The sequence below is a fragment of the Gadus macrocephalus genome, chromosome 15 (genome assembly GCF_031168955.1).
Source record: "Gadus macrocephalus chromosome 15, ASM3116895v1".
Classification (NCBI taxonomy): Eukaryota; Metazoa; Chordata; class Actinopteri; order Gadiformes; family Gadidae; genus Gadus; species Gadus macrocephalus.
The window spans coordinates 24,337,325-24,354,783 of record NC_082396.1 but is presented as its reverse complement, the minus strand read 5'-3'; the positions used below and the strand labels follow the sequence as shown (position 1 = coordinate 24,354,783).

The following is a 17,459-nucleotide window of genomic DNA, read 5'->3' as shown; positions in this document are numbered from 1 at the left end:
CCTATTGAGCTGTTGGCTTTCCATTCTCCTCCTTTCTCCTCCCAGGAGCAGGAGCGGCTGAATGCGCTCTGCCCGGTGCGGGCTTTACGCGTCTATGTTGATAGGACGGCTGGATTCAGGAAATCGGAGCAGCTGTTTGTATCATGTGCTACGTCACACCTGGAGAAGCCTCTCTCGAAGCAGCGTTTATCACACTGGATCGTGGGGGCTATAGCCATGGCTTATAGTAGCGTGGGTTTGGAACCCCCTACTGGCCTGCGCGCACATTCAACTTGCGGCATGTCCGCATCCTGGGCACTGTTTCAGGGGGTCTCAGTGAAAGAGATATGTGCGGCTGCCAGCTGGGCGATGCCTCACACTTTCGCTAGATTCTACAGGTTGGATGTTACTGCTCCTAATCTGTCTCACACAGTCTTGAGCGTTGGATCTGTGAACATGCCCGTTTGATGGGTTTGCACTTCTTTGGCAATACAGGAGTTACCATATCCCATAGTGAGATACCGAGCGAAATTGAAAGAAAACTTAAGGTTAAGAAATGAACCAAGGTTTTCTGAAATACGAGTGAGGTATCTCACCAGACCACCCTCCTTGCCCGGAGCGAGGAAGAGGTGTTTTGCCTATAGACTGAAGAGATGACGTGACGACGGGACTTATGTAGTAGGAGGGAGCCCCTTCTCTCCAGGCAGACGTCACGTCTGTTGGCCAGTCACGTCTGGCGTAGTGTAAAATTGCTTCTGGGGGACAGCGCGAGGGGCGTGTCCCATAGTGAGATACCTCACTCGTATATCAGAAAACCTTGGTTAATTTCTTAACCTTAAGGTCGCACGTGCTGTGTGTGAGCTGCAGGCTGCTTGGCACATTCGCACATGAGTAACTTGAGAGCTGGTGCGATAGGGCTGCTATTATAGTCGTACAATTTTGTGCACATCCAGATGGTGTATAATATTGCAATTTATAAAAAAAACAGATAATTAAATAGAAAAAAAAGTTTGTAACAATCAACATTTTACAGATCGTTTTTGACCGGATCAGCAGGGGGAAATGTTGGAATCAAATCCACATTGAATTGTCTTTGGGTTAGATAAAGTCCAATAAATATATAACCACTAGAATGCATGACCCATAAAAAAATCTTTAGAAACAGTCAGAAAGGTTTAGAAAAATTGGTAAACTAATTATAAAGAAAAAATATTATTCTGGTTCAAGCAGAAAAGCAGCATTCAATAGTTCCAACAGTGGTACTATCGAGTCGTAAGACAAAATGTGCTTCAGGTTACCTGCAGCTTTCAACCAGTTCAATTTAGGACTTATAAATGACATTGGAACATACATACACAACTTGGAAAACAATCGAATGCCAATTTCAAGGCCAAATGGTGTAAAGGTAAATTACCTCGAGATGAAATGCCATTACATTTTATGTCAAAATACAGAGCTCAAGTCTGCGACCAAATTGGTCACATATGGGAGTAGCCTATGTATTATGAACATTAATGTATGCATACTTCAAATGTTAGTCAGATTCTTTGGTGTAAGCCTTTCAGGTTTTTGCAAGGGTTTTTTTCACTCATAAGCAGACCACCTTTCTCAAAGAGGATAAGTGAATGATGAGAGACCCCCTAATTTGCCACTATATCCGAGCTCTTTCAACTGTTTACCAAGAACTGCCATTCATGGTGCCTGAGGAGGAGATCCCAGTCGGGGAGAAACGCTCTGCCTGGGCCAATAGAAACACCCAAAGCGGACAAGAGATTGATGCCCCATCCGTGCTCGCCTCTCTGCCACTCATCTCTCGCTTCCATATTAGAAGTCATTCAAGCCTTCCAGCCTATCCTGGACCAGCCGGTAGGCTGATCGATCCATCCTTGACAGGTGGACCCTCACACTAGTGCTATGCCTAGGGGGCACATTTTGACCTGGCTGGTCAACATCACATCTGATGGTAAAAAAAAGGGACCATGAACATAGCACCTACAAATGTATATTAGGGTTAATGATCATCTCATCATTTAAAGGCTGACTAATAAATGTTTTGTTAAACCTTAGTTCATTATCAACCAAAGGCTTATAAATGACTTATGACTGAACGTTATTATTAAGTATTGCCGTACTTTTCCGTGTCTTACCATATTTGTGTTTACAAAGAGGACTCTGTAGCACTGTGGCATAGTCTCAACGAGTGCAATTGTGTTCGACTCCTACCTTCACAGCTCTATTACACAAAAACACGCGTGTAAAGCATCCATTTTCTCCTACAGGCCCTGAGGAGGTAATATTCCCAGGCCTATGAAGAAAATGGAGTCCATGGCTCACAAGATACTTGGTTTGACACAGCAAGCAGTGTGCCGAGTTTGGGGGGAAAAGAGGAGATCAAATACCCTGCTGTCAAGAAAGTCCAGCCCGCCCGCCCACCCACCCCCACACACACACACACACCCCCTGACTCTCGGACGTGCCTCTCAGTACTGACTTTGGATCTGCTCTGTGTGAATACACACTCAAACTACTGTGACAGCATTTCAACTTTTCGCCTGAGCGAGTCATGAAGACATTTGGGGGTTTCCTGGGGGGGGGGGGGGGGGTTGAAAAGTCATCTGTTTCAAGTCATCACATTTCTATTAATCTGACATTGTAGCAATCAAAAACAGAATTAATAACACTTTCCTTGGCCAGTGCAAACGTTTTTTTAGTCATCAACCCCTTCTTAAGCATGAACTGACATTCGCTCCCTCTGAGCACTGAGTGGTCCTCGCGTTTCGGTAGTTTTTTTTTAGGCCAGAATGTTCTCCAGAGAGAAACCAAATGTGAACTGGAGAGGTTGTCTCATGAGGCTATATCTTCACCCCTTCAGTCTGTGGTTTCCAGGCTCTGTGCCGTGGCAGCCCCAGAAGTTCTGGTTTACGTAGTACTGCTGGTTCTGAGGTTAGATGCTAAACAAGACACAGTAAAAAATGAGTGGGACTTGATTGAAAAGGAGAGCTTGGACAAATATCTCAATACAGACAAAAGCCAATTGCCACCTGTGATTACCTTTGGACAGGGTTTGAGATTTCACTGAGCATTATACTATACTGTATGCCAGAATAAAGAAAATGTACGTTGCAATGGAGTTATTGATTTTATTTTTTCAATATTGTGTTATGGTTATGGTTATTAAATACAATAGGAAATAATTATTTCCACCTGCAATTACTCGGGTTTGTTCAAGCTGGCAATTGATTGCCAGCAATTGATTGCCAGCCACCAATATACATGCCAGTGATAAAAATGTACGATTCATGGAGTGTATTTGAAAATAACTCAATGCAGTACAAAAAAAGAGTTCCCCATTCTTTTCAAAAGAATGAATTTACTTAGCACATGCCTAAAGTAACAACAGATGTCCTTGTCTAGCCATATAATGTGAATAGTGAAGTGTTTCTTAGTATATCCATGGACCTGCATGAATGAGCTGTTATGTTGTTGGCAGTGAGCCAGGAAGCCAGCTTGTGTGTACATTTCTGCTTAGAGTCCATCAAGTATTAAAACTAGGGGTCTACGATTCAGGTGAGTCACTGTTAGTTTCAAGGCTTTTGATCCTGGTTCACGATTATAGGGTTATGGGTTATGATGTGCAGTGATCTTAACCATGAATTTAAATCCTGCATCTTCAACAGCAGGATTTGGCTGTAAACGCTATAAAACACCTTCCTATGCACACTCCTTTCCTTGCATTTACACAGGTTGGTTGAAAGATGTTGGCTGAAGGCTAGAGTTAGTAAGTGGTTGTTTAGGTTGAGCCAGAGTCACGTTTGGAAAGGTTGGAAGTGCTCCCACTAGTAATGCACGATGGGATGCTCACTGATTTGTCAACACTTGAAATTCAGTGTTTTTTTTTCATTTTATTTAATTTTGTATTATCGTATGTATTGTTGGATTGAATTTCCCATGTATGGGATGAAATAAAGTTCTTATCTTGTCTGGCAACACGTGGTTCTTGGTAATATTCTGACTTAGTTAAATGGGATGAGTAATTTCCATTACCATGAGGAAAATACTAGAATACAGTTCCGTGTCAGGACAGCGGTTTAGGACATTGGAACAAATGTTGTGTTTACAGATATAAGCAAAAAGAAGAGGTATTTACTTAAGGTAAACAACTCATACACCCATTGCTCTGTTCTACAGAATAAAGAGGGAAATAGATGACTTACTGTACGCTCACTGCACCAGACAGGACATCACATCCTGGATAACAAACAGCTTGGGTTACACCCACCCCACCTACTATGACACTATTGTGAGATCACAGGACTTACAGTAGGCCTATGGGAAAACTAGAACTGAAATTTCAACCATAGCAACAGCGAATCAACGAGCAAATCAATGTCATTGCTCCTATGTTTTCACTCACCCAGATTCGGTTTTACTTAAGAAAGATAATTTGTGCATTTTAGGAATCTGGACAAAAAGCGGTCAGTGGAAGAGATGAATGAGCCTCAACAGAGCTGGGGGCTCGAGACAGGCCAGCTGTGAGACTCACTCAGTCCTGGACTGCTTTTTGACTCTCTTGAGGTGATTAATGTACTTTTTATCATATCACCAATGGATGCTTAGTTAGTTTGCACCTGTTAATATATCACTGCTTAGCACAGTTCTGCCTGGGTTGCCTGAGCTGGCGTGGAGAACGGGAAGAACCGGTTGTGCCAAGCTAAAGTAGGCCTGGAGATAACTTTTGAATTAAAATAGAAATTATACAAAAAGATAAATAAGGGGTGTTAATGTTTTGAATTCATAAATAGGCTGCAAGGATCAATCCTTCAACAAGCAATGAGCATAGGACCAGCTGACAAATGAAGTATTTTATTTGATTACGTTCCATACTTCTTGGCTATGTAGTAGATCAGTTTAGCCTGGCTCCGCCCACCTAAGTACTTCCGCTAAATTTTCATTTCCCTTCAGTACTACGTCTGGGTTTGCAGTAGATTCCCGGGTTTTCTCAGTCCAGATTTTATGCATCCAATCAGCGAACAGAGGGAGTAGCTGAGAAAAATGACGTTCAAGTCAGCCCTCGTTGACGGACATCTTCACGCACAGTGTTTGGTTTGTTTGCAGCCTGTGCGCAACATGATTCCCAGCCAAACGTTAGCGATTGGTTATGGCAGATCCAGAGTGGCACTGGGCAGATCCAATAGTTTTAAACTTCAACAGACACCCGCCTTCAAGTGAGTTAACATCAGTCAATTGAGTGGGTCCAGACTCAAGACCAGTCTGGATAACAAACCAAATTATTTTGACTCATTCTAAAATCCAATTATTCATGTGAAGCCGTTTTTTTGGGGGGATATTGATATTAATTGATGTCAAAATTATCAGTTGAATGTTACCAAGGCAACATGAGGTTACCTTGTTCTGCATTGTAACGGCCATCTGGCTTTCTAGCCTCGTGAGACCATCCTGTGGGGTATTCCACGAACGGAGGTTTAACGAAGAGTTAACGCTGAACTCTAGGTTGATTGACCCTGTGCCAACTAAACCAGAGCTGTTGGTTCCACCGCACGGGTTATGCATTCGTTCAATCAACACAGGCTTGGTTAACTCATGGTTGTGCGCATCCAAGCCAAACCTACAAAGACTTAAAAAAAAAATTTAAAAAATTTAAAAAAATGCAGTCGGCAGACTGGATCTGGCCCTCAAATTGTCTTGACCTCGGTGGAGGAGCTGGCAATAGACATAAATTCAGGGCGCCCTGGCATGGAGGGGGTACCTGGAGGTACCTCCTTAGAGTCAGGGGCCATGTGAGGGTACCCCACTGGTTGAATGTAGGTTTTTCTGTTTTTCTTGTATTTTAGATTTTGTTTGTCTTCGAGGTAACACATGCAAACCGTGTGCGTGCCACAGCGCAAATTATCCAAATGTTTTTTTTTGGTAACTGGGCAGAAAACCTAAAAGTGACAATTCATCAGCTTCACAGATCAAGATGGATTAGTGCTTGTAATGGAGCCGCCGGCTACGATCGAACATTCTCCAGTGGATGATCAGTGTTGGGAGAAACCTTACTTTTTGCTGTTGTTTTTATACAAATTTGCCAACACCGCGAGATTCGCAGAGGAGAAAAAAACCCGCGCACCTTTTAACCATAACTTTAATTTTTTAACTTTCGCCTTGGAGCTTACGTGGAAGAGTTTTTAATCATGAGGGGATTCGACTTGGGGGTATTTGCGGCACTTTGGACTCTTTTTAGCCGATTTGCCTGTGGACAGCATGTTGGCGGCGGCGAGGCTATCACCTACAGCCGGGAGCTACTTCTTGCCCTTCGTCCACTGGCAGTAAGTGACAATATTCTGCACATTCCCCGATCGCTGCGAATAAGTAGCTTACAGGCTGCAGCAAGTGGAATATTGTCCAAAAGCACCGGAGGAAGAGAGGAAGGAGGGGAGGTGTCATGCCAAATTTGTACCGGGCACGTCAACAGTTGTCCGCTGCCAGGCAACGGACAACTGATTACGTAAGGGTTGCCCGTTGCCGGGCAGGTTTCAAAAAACATTTGCGCTCATGTTGCCAAAGACGAAATAACATAATACAGATAACGGATCGCTAGATAACACTTGTTTTTACTTTATATTTGTATTGTATTGAATTGTTTAATCAAATTTAGCAAGTAAACTGAGTGTTTAAAGCAGGTCAAGGACGAAATAGCACAACACAGATAACGGACAAGTGCGAATGAACGAGCTTGAAGGTTCGCGAATGTTCTTGAACCTTTCACCTCATTCGACGCGATCGTCCGTTGCCGGGCAGGTTTGGAATTGATTTTGTATGGATGACGCGCCCGGTACAAATTTGGCAGCCGGTACAAATTTGGCGTGACAGAGGCGTTCAACGCAGACTGAGGAAATATGGTCTAAGGGACAGACGCCGGCTCCCAGCGCTACCAACTATTCTTCTCTCAAACGTTCAATCCATTCGCAACAAGATGGATGAACTGGAGGCTCATGCTAGATGCAAGCGTGACTTTAGAGAAACATGCCTGCTGGCTTTTACCGAGACGTGGCTGGGAGACGCGGATCCTAACGAGGATCTACATATAACCGGCTTTGGGTACCCTGTCCGTATGGACCAATCGCCTCTCATAACAAACAAATCCCGCGGAGGCGGAGTGTGTTTTTACATTAATGAGCAGTGTTGGGAGTAACGCGTTACAAAAGTAATGTGATTACTGTAATGTATTACTTTTTGCTGTAACGCGGTAATGTAAGGCATTACAAAAAATATATATATATATTTTACTCGGTACAAATCTCTAACGCGCGTTACAATGCATTTTTAACCCAAAATTAACTGCCGTGTTGTTTTTATACAAATTCGCCAACACCCCGAGATTCGCCGAGGAGAAAAAAAAACGCGCAAATGTTTACTTCGTCTTACTGCGTTCTGCGAGCGTTCTGGGTTCGCCTATACCAGCGGTTCCCAAACTTTTTTTCCTGCGCACCCCCTTCTACGTCCCAACCGGGGTTGGTGCACCCCCAATCCCCACTTCAAAAATAAGTAAAATAAAATGCAACAAAGCTATGTTTTATCGCCATATAACGACTCATGTTTAATCAAATATAGCGCAAATATAGCAAAAGGGGCATTTGACTCAAATTGCCATGTTTCGTGCGCAGGTGACGACGGAGAGAAGACGGCTTCAGACAGCTGTTTGCTAGAACCTCACTGCACACCACGCACTGAGGCTTCGGGCAATCTGTATCGCCGATCCTAGTGAAGCCCAGACCCAGATAATTGTCATCATATTTCCTTCTTTCTTTTCCCTGTCTAGTTTTCACCCTCATGATCTCTTTTTTGCCATCTCCTTCCCTCCTCTTCGGTTTCCTCCGGCGCATCGTCTGACTCCCGCTCATTTTCTTTCTCTATTCTCTCCGTCTCTGTTGCCTCCAAATCCTCACTCTCTCTTGGTCCCTCTTCTCCTTCGTGACTAACAACATTATCATAAGACGTCCCACTTGACAGTTTCCCTGATTTCAGCCAGTTAAGCATATTTATATAGGAATGAATGAAACGAGTTGGCGCGCATATGGCAGTCCGTAGAAGAAGACAGCAGTGCGCAGCCGTAGAAGAAGACAGCAGCTGTCTTCTTCTACGTTTAAAATATAGTTTTTTGATTTAAAATAAAAGGGATTACAAAGGAAATGTTTACTGTTCATGTTTTTTTATTGTTTTTCATCTCGCGGACCCCCTGGTGGCAGCTCGAGTACACCTGGGGGTGCGAGTACCACACTTTGGGAATCCCTGGCCTATACTGTAGTATTATAGAAAACAATGAACGGGACCAGAGACGAGATATTGTGTTCAGCAGCCAACTCCGCTTCACTTTAATCTCAGACACACCCACACAACACATCAGCCGTAACACTTCCCCGAACTTCCCCCTTACGTCAACTCACGAGGGACACACCTCCTTGTAACAGAACAGTCTGTTACACTACAATTGAATCCAATTTAATCCAAAGCTGCGCTACTGGCTTCCGTCTCACTGCCAAGTGAGACGGAAGTTTAAACTGCACTGAGTGGTTGACGGGGGGGGACCAATGGCTATGGCCATAGCCATTATGTAGGTCTAGCTATGTCATTCATTATGCTATGAATTCTCGGTGAATGAAAGAAAATAAAGGGATAGAAATGTAAAAAGGGTTGTGTAACTTGTCATGACTTTTTTTTTTACAATCTCTATTGATTTCAATACCTAAAGATACAGTATTTCTATTATAAAATGTATTGCATGAGCCATAACTGCGACCATTATATTGTACATTTGTTAGCCTTAAGCCTAGCTCAGTTAGCCTGGCGATGTCATACTCATAATTCTAGTCAGAATATGAGTCTGAGACCGAACCATTGGGCTGTGATTATAGGGCGGAACCAGGAAGGAAAATGCCTCTTCGCTCAATTGGATAGACCTAAAACCAATCAGAGCAACGTAGTATGTGACGTATGTTGTGCGAAGCACAGCTATTCTCAAACTAACTCAACTGAGCGCACGTTCGAAGAAGTAGAAAAAGAAGATGGACATAAACGATTTATGCCGGTTTTGTAAAAATAATTTAAGGATACACGGACAAATTGGCAACACGGTCAGCATTTTTGAGAAAAAAAGTAAAAGCGCTGAGCGCTCTTTGGTGACGTGGTTGATTACGTTAATGTGTATCATCTGTCCATCAACGTATAAAGCCCGCCCTTACAATTTGATTGGTCAGATCACTTTTTGATCTGACCAAATACCTCCCAACGAGCTCAATTCCAGACTGAATCTCCAGACCAAATATTTTGTGGGCGGAGTTCAGGCTGGTATCCAGGCTATAGCTCAGTCATTATGCCAAACACATCACCTCCTGCTGTGTAATGAGCTGCATTGAACACAAGAAGATCTATTGAGAACACCAAATCCATATTTCCTTGTTATTTTGGTGAAAGTAATGCAAAAGTAATGTAAAGGTAGTGTAATGCCTTACAATTCAAAGACACTAATACTGTAATGTAACTAATTACTTTGAAATGACAGTAACAAGTAATAAATAATGCATTACGCTTTTGAAGTAACTTGCCCAACACTGCCTACGATGGAGTAAATTTGGAGCCGTTCGCTAAACGACCGGCCAATCAGCGTTGGTTTTGAGGCGGGTTTAGGTGTGACGCAACGAGTAGCGACTGTTAAGTCTAAACAACATGGCATTGGTGGTGATGGACAGATGGTTTATCCAATCAGCTAACCAGTATTTTCGCCTCTTCCCAAAAGTTCTCCAACAGAAGGATCCCAGATGGATATGCTGAGCAAATGCAAATCAATACATCTGGCGGAGTCAGGTTACTGGATTTCCCCTTTGAACAACAGGTGTTGCCAAATATTATATGACTATTTCATTATATTAATGATGAATTTCGATTTTATTTGATATATTATACGCACATTATACAATAAATATTTGAATCTATTCTTGTATAGTATATAAAAATCTAGATTTTTTGATCGACTCCACTTCCGTACCTCTATCTGCTTGACGGTGAGGTCCAGGAAGGTGTTCTCATTACGGACACTGATCAGGCTTTTGGGGCCCTTGCAGCCCATGCTGGTCCCCAGGCCGCCATTGAGCTTCACCACCACCAGCTTGTCCAGACAGTCGGCCACACTGTGAGGCAGGCCCCGGGACGCCACCCGCTCGTAGGGCTGGATCTGTGGAGACACCATGAGCATAGGACGGGTTACGGAGAGCTGAGATGGAGGATAAGAAAGAGACAGATAAATTCATGAAGATGTGGGGATGGAAAGAGGCAAAGAATTCGGTAACAAAGGGGGAAGAAAAGTGTGTGTTGGGGGGGAGCGCAAGAGATTGGGAGAATATAACTGGTGTGAGAGGGAGACAGAGCATTGTGGAGAAAAGAAAAGGGAATAGGAAACAGACAAGGAATTGCCAAGATAAGTCAGTTGAAGTTCAACGGCATTGAAGCGTGACAAAAAAGAGACCTAAAACGTAACTGATCTATACGTTAAAGGGCAGTCCACAGATTTATTTAACACATGGACGCTCACATTGTGGTACTGGGATAGAGTTTTTAAATATTTGTTCTTTCCAATATAATCAGTGTAAATATTTGTTCTTTCCAATATAATCAAATAGTTTATAATAGGAGCCACTGATGACCGGGCGAGGCGCGTTGGAAAACGTTTCATTGTTGGCTATTGTCAATCAAAACAAATGACACCGACCTCCTGTGAACTCTTCCCCACCACACTCACTACTACATTCCACCAATGGGTTCACTGCGTTATGTTGACCGCAAGGTTTTCTGGAGCGTTATGGATAACAATGCCTTCTTTGATCAACAGAATGGGATTGATTGTGAATTGTGACTCTGATTGCCATAGAATTAAAGGAACAATATTTAGTGAAAGATTGCCATGGAAAAATATCAATAATTTATTTTGGATTTGAGATGAGTAACTTCAGGTAGAGCAAAATAATCTCACCGAGTCTTCTGGAGGGCGCTGGATTTTGATCCACTCCACTGAAGGGCCGTTCACCTTCAGGAACCTGTGGAACAGCTTCTTGAAGCCCTCAAAATCTTTCCTGGACACCTGAAACCCAAAAGGAAATGGTCTATTTTGTTGGGGAACTTGTTCTCTCGCTTACAGCCCACTAGCAAAACAAGGACAATTCCAATTGAACAACGTTGAGACAAAATAAATCTTGTTAAAGTAACATCGACAGTTTTCCCTTTTAAATCCCTTTGCTAGCTACTTCAAAGAAGTCTTTATTCTTTTTTTTTTTACTATTAAATATGGGGAAAACATATTGCACAAACAAAAAGGAGCAGCAGGAAACAGCATGGATGGTCTGTATAACTCCAATAAATCTCTACACACTAGGGGGCGCTAACCATCTGATAGCATCAAACTGAGGGTCCATTAGTTTGAATCTTTAATCCATGCTGTGGAATCTATCCTTTATTATCTGTTATTTAACTCATCATGGGTGCATGCTGCTACAAAATAAGAGCAGAACAGATAGATAAGTGGTATAAAAAGATGAAATAAGACACTTTTCACAATAGAGAACTTGTATCTCGCATTGCCTTCCTTGAATCTACATGACACTGGGTTATGTAAAACCATGGTGTAGACTGGTACTACGGCTGGTCCTCTACGTAATATTAATGGTTTCTAGCTGTGTTTTTGGTCTTTGTGTGTGCGAAACCAAACCAAACACCCATACAAGTGTTTGGTTTGTGACGTTATGCTTCCCCTCAGTGTTTCCTTCAAGTTCCAAATGACTAACAGCTGGGTTTTCGGATAGAGAGAGAGAAGTGTTGGTAACTACTACTCAGTGTACACATACAGTGGAGGCCTTATCTGAGCCTGCCTCCTTACCCTATGGTCATAGTGTGCTTGCATCCGTCCGCAAGAGTTTGGTATTACGTGAAATGTATTTGTATATTATTCAAATAGAAAGGCCTACATTCAATTACATATTCAAAGCCCTCAAAAGAGGAAAGGCAATATTCCCAAGCCCATATGTGATTATGTGGCCCATGGGGCGTGTACCTCCTTCTCATTGCCCGACGCAGTGTGCAGGAGGTGCTCCAGCTCCTGGTCCATCGAGCTCTCCAGCTGCTGCACCATGACCTCCTGGAACTGAGCCATTCCCCTGCTGGCCCCGCCCTTCCTCAGGTCTAGGAAAAAGGGGAAGGGCATCGGCTTTAGAAACAATGACGTAATGAAGAGCACACTACTCCTACATTGAGCAATGAGTACATTGAAGAAAGTAAAGAGTGGCAGCCTCAGAGAGAGGAGCGAGAGGTACCATCTGAACATAAAAAAACAGCAGGACAGGGATAAGGAGGATACGTATTCATAACCTGTGAGAACTGCAGGGGGGAAATACCAGTGGCAGAAGCAAGTATGAGGAGGCGGCCTGGCTGATGTTAAACCCTGGTACATTCAACTGAGAGGAGGCCACCGTCTCCAAACACATTCTACACAACAGGTTTAGAGATGTGGGTACGTTCGTTAGTTTGTGATGCTTCAATGTATTCGTTTTACAGGTGGTCACAAGAGTATTTAGACTCCCTAAGATGGCTAAAATTGACTAGTTTAGCTATGTTTGTTCCACCCAGACACTGTACATAAAGTTGGTCCAAAGTAAACATGATATCTAAATATCTAATGTAACCAACAGCAGTGAAAATGGTTTATGACAGCATCAGTATTGGCAGGATATCATCAGTAGATATGCAAGATGTGACAAAGTGGTGACCAGAAACGGATAATAAGCATGAGATAACAATTGTGAGAGAAGGGAAATTTAACATTAAAATATGTTTTAAATCGACCAACTCTTGAGCTGATCAACATAACTCACCTCCCACGTAAAGTGCCATAACTTTCCAACTGCGGTAGCCTAAGCAAGTCAAACTGCTACACAATTCCAATAATCACAGGTAGTATTCCAGACGCAGAATAAAGCAGTATACGCTCATGAATGGTCTATTCTTCAGGAAAATCTAGCTCGGGGTAAAATCCAGACGGTCGTTCATAAGAAAGTTCCTGTTTTAGGATGAGCCGCGTGAAAACACAACGAACCCTTGAGAATGAAGGCGTCTGTAGCCACCAGCCCTCTCTGTAGGTGAACAGATGATAACAGATCAGATAGGATCACCTCTCGTTACCTTTGAACCTGGGCGCAGCAGACTGTTCCTACCTATCTGTCGTCTCGAGCCAGGTTACTCAGGCTGCTCGCGCTACGATACTCGGGCTGCTCGCGCTAGGTTACACAGGCTGCTCGAGCGAGGTTACTCAGGCTGCTCGAGCTAAGTTTCTTAGGGTCCTCGCGCCAGGTTACTCAGGCTGCCCGAGCGAGGTTACTCAGGCTGCTCGAGCGAGGTTAGTCAGGCTGCTCGAGCTAAGTTACTCAGGGTCCTCGCGCCAGGTTATTCATACTTCTCTAGCCAGGTTACTCAGGCTGCTCGAGCTAAGTTACTCAGGCTGCTCGAGCCAGCCTCCATTCCCGTACACGTCACAGTGACCTGTCTTCTTCTCCTGGGCCGGACTGTTAACACGTCGAGGTTTTTCTTTCAGTTTACATTCATCCGAAAAAACCAACGTCTCGGCGGCGACCCAACACATAGCAGACGTCTGTAGGTCACAGGAAACAACCATGAAGATAAAGTTTACGACTTTCCCGGGGACTCAGGATATGAATGAATGATGGACTCGACACATTGCTACTTGAGCCAGGAATGCGGTCACCTCATGCTGTCAAATTCACACACCACCCTGATAACATGATGACCTGATAACCTGATCCAGAGATCACCCAGGGTGAAGTTGGCCCGCCACAGCCCCAGGAGATGAGTGTTGATTAATTGGAGAGCAGCGACATTCGCGTTCACCCACCCTCTTTATGCGACAACCATCAGCAGTTCACACTGAATACTGAACCAAGTGAGACGACACACACACGACGTGTGAAAACACGTTTCTGTTTTGGATAAACGTCCTTACTTTGAATATGAGGGAAGCTGTCGAGGTGAAGTCGTGGGCGACCTGATGAGGAGTGATGATAACCTCTAACACCGGATATAAAACATCCGCATTTCGACCGGATTCGGCAGAACGCAATAATAATTCTAATATTAACAGGGTACGTCTGTAATTAGTGACACGTTTACGATACAATATATTAAAATTCCCTAATATCAACAATCGTTATCAACGCGTAGGCGACTGCGTCTGCCAATCAAAAACGTGCGTAGAGATACGTGTTCATAACAAGGAGGAGGCGACCAATACATTCCTGCTACGTGCAACCAGATGCCCTGAAGCATGGATGATGAGGTTTACGGCCCTGTATCGTGACGTAGAAGGCTCCCAGCAGCGACGAATCTTGGTTGGTTGGTACAAACATACATTCTTCTATTTGTTTTTGTACATTTGTATATAGGGTATCACATTATACATTTCAGTAACACGTTTTTACATGACAAAACATTTGTACCATGTCTCAGATCATCTCTCAGAACATGAATGGATAACAGTAGCAAATATACACTAGAAAATGCATTTCCTGCAGAAAAAGCGGTGAGTACTGTAGTACAAAGTAGGCTAAGGTTGAAAATATTTTTTTAATAAAGCCACATAGATTAAGACATAAAGAAACGTTTAATGGCTTAAATCAACTGAAGGGATTTGAACAAAAGTCTAAATGGAGTAAACAATGTAAGCATGCACACCATTTAAGAAAAGTTTCAAGATTCAAAGTGTTTATTGTCATATGCACAATGAGAAACATGTTCTCAGTCATACAATGAAATTCTTCCTTTGTTTACCACAGACTGAATGCCAAGAAATAAATAGAAAAAATATGCAATATACAAATAAAATAGAAAAAAGCAGCAATATAAAATAAACAATTTACAAGGTAGATAGAAGAGCAGCAACTAGATAACATAAAACATTTAAGTTAAAAAAAATAAAACGGAATGGTGCAAATCCAAGAAAGTTTGCCGTAGTGCATGAGCAAAATGTAAACAGTGGCGGCAGTCTTGAGGTAGAATAATAATAAATAACAACAGACTCCTATCTGTTGCAAAGGAGTCTGAGGGCAGTGGGGAATAAAGAGTTCTTTAGTCTGGTTGTTTTGGACTTCATACTTCTGTACCTCTGTCCTGAGGGTAGAAGTGTAAACAGTCCATGCTGGGGGTGGGTGGGGTCCTTGATTATGGAGGCAGCTCTCCTGTGGACTCTGCGATGGTAGATGCTCTGCAGAGAGGGCAGTGGGGTTCTGATGATCCTCTCTGCAGTCTTTACCACTCTCTGCAGTCGTCTGCGGTCCAAAGCAGAAGTGCTTCCGTACCAGAAGGTGATACACCCGGTCAAGATGCTCTCAACAATGCAGCTGTAGAAGTTTCTGAGGATCTCAGGCCACAAGCCAAACTTCCTCAGCCTCCTCAGGAAGTACATCCGCTGTAGTGATTTTTTAACCAGCTGTGTGGTGTTGAGTGTCCAAGTGAGGTTGTCGCTGATGTGGACGCCGAGGTACTTCAAGCTGCTCAACCTCCCTCAACTTCAAGCTCCCAGAGGAACAGTGGCCGATGAGGACTCCTTTTCTTCCTCATGTCCACTATGTCCACCATCTCCTTGGTTTTGTCCGTGTTGAGGGTGAGGTTATGTTTCTCACACCATGACACCAGACTGGCCACCTCCCTCCTGTAGGCCGCTTCGTCCCCGCCCGTGATGCGTCCTATCATTGCGGTGTCATCCGCAAACTTCAGGATGGTGTTGTCTATGTGGGAGGCGACACAGTCATGAGTGAACAGGGTGTAGAGCAGGGCCGGCTCTGACCAATTTGGCGCCCTAGGCAAGATTTTTGCTGGCGCCCCCTACCCCGTTGGATCGCAAGGTAAATTCGACTACCAATGTTCATAAACTCAGAGAAGCTACAAAGCTTTGTCTTTGAGACTCTTTGATTTTAGATAGAAAATTAAACACACGAAACGTATTACAAACCAAGTAACAAGCAATGAATCACTCATACAATAAGTATGCACAAAATACTGCAAAGAAATGCATGATGTTTACTAAAGGCATTCATAAGCAAAATAATAGAGTTCAGATTCAAATTATTGTAAATACAATTAAATGTAGCATGGTTTATCTAATTTGGTTCTAACCAGAGATTAAACAAGCACTCAACTGAAGTGTAAAAAAAATACAAAATTAGGGCTGTGCAGAGGTAGACGGGACAGCAGCACCTGATGCTGTGTCACTGGGGGTGGTACTGAAATATTTTAAAAGTGCATCTGAAGGGAGAAGAGAAGTATATGTGACGACTGCATGTTACATTTTAATAAAAAAACAGATGCTTGGTGTGCTATACATGAGACTAATATAGACTAATGAAAATGTGATGAGATTCATTCAACTTTATTGTCATTGCAATGCAATTCAGTCTAACCACAGTGCAAAAAACAGTAAAGTGCAGTGAAATGAATGTATACATAGCCTATGAATGATATGTGAAAGCTAAGGTGTGAAATATTAACATTAATACACTTTAACTGCACACTCTTGACCCTGCACCCAGAAAAAAGGCTTCTCCATTATTTAATAGCCTTTGCTATGACTTTATGTTGCTGTGGGCTTAAATAATATTTCGAAATAATAGTAGTAATGGCACTGAAAAAAAAAAGTAGTATTATATATCTATATATATATATTAATATTTTTATTTTATTTTATTTATTTACTTTTTTCTCCCCCCGTTTTCGGCGCCCACCGCGGATGACGGCGCCCCAAGCATTTGCCTATACTGCCTATGCCTAGGGCCGGCTCTGGTGTAGAGGATGGGGCTGAGCATGCAGCCCTGTTGCGTGCCAATGTTTGTGATGATGATGGCTGAAGTCCTATTTCCAACCCTGACAGACTGGGGCCTGCCAGTAAGAAAGTCCTGGAGCCAGTCAAAGATGGTGGGGTGCAGACCTGGTGTAGACAGTTTGTTGGCGAGTTTGTGGGGGATGACTGTATTGAAGGTGGAGCTGTAATTCACAAAGAGCGTCCTGATGTAGGAGTCTTTATTTTCCACATGGGAGAGGGAATAGTGGAGAACAGCAGCGACAGCATCAGAGGTGGACCTGATGGGCCGGTAGGCATATTGCAGGGGGTCCAGGGTGTCCGGTATGCTGCTCTGAATGTGGGTCAGCACCATTCTCTCAAAGCACTTCATGATGATTGGAGTGAGTGCTACTGGTCTGTAGTCATTCAGGCAGCTTGGTGGGCTCTTCTTGGGAAGGGGGATGATGGTTGTGGTCTTGAAGCAGGTGGAAACTGTGAAATTGCTGATGGAAAGGGTTGATGTTCCCTAGGACTCTTTGTACCTGCCCTGATGAGACGGTTGGTAGGGGGGAGAGGGGGAGGGTGCTCCTGG

General features: G+C 43.3%; 1 protein-coding gene across 3 annotated transcripts in view; it reads right to left on the bottom strand.

Moving 5' to 3' along the window:
• The window catches only part of ugp2b (UDP-glucose pyrophosphorylase 2b), a 35,241-nt gene extending 20,942 nt beyond the window's left edge, over positions 1–14,299 (bottom strand). Inside the window, exons 1-4 of one of the 3 annotated variants that reach the window (XM_060072566.1) lie at positions 14,039–14,299; positions 12,080–12,207; positions 11,006–11,113; positions 10,025–10,210 (exon numbers count right to left, since the gene is read on the bottom strand). In XM_060072566.1, coding sequence (XP_059928549.1) covers positions 10,025–10,210; positions 11,006–11,113; positions 12,080–12,178 — 393 coding nt within the window. In that variant the 5' untranslated portion in view covers positions 12,179–12,207; positions 14,039–14,299. Of the gene's footprint in view, positions 1–10,024; positions 10,211–11,005; positions 11,114–12,079; positions 12,208–12,896; positions 13,746–14,038 lie in introns of those variants that run through there. The other 2 variants (XM_060072565.1, XM_060072567.1) reach the window with 2 other exon arrangements.
• Between the last annotated feature and the right edge of the window lie 3,160 nt (positions 14,300–17,459).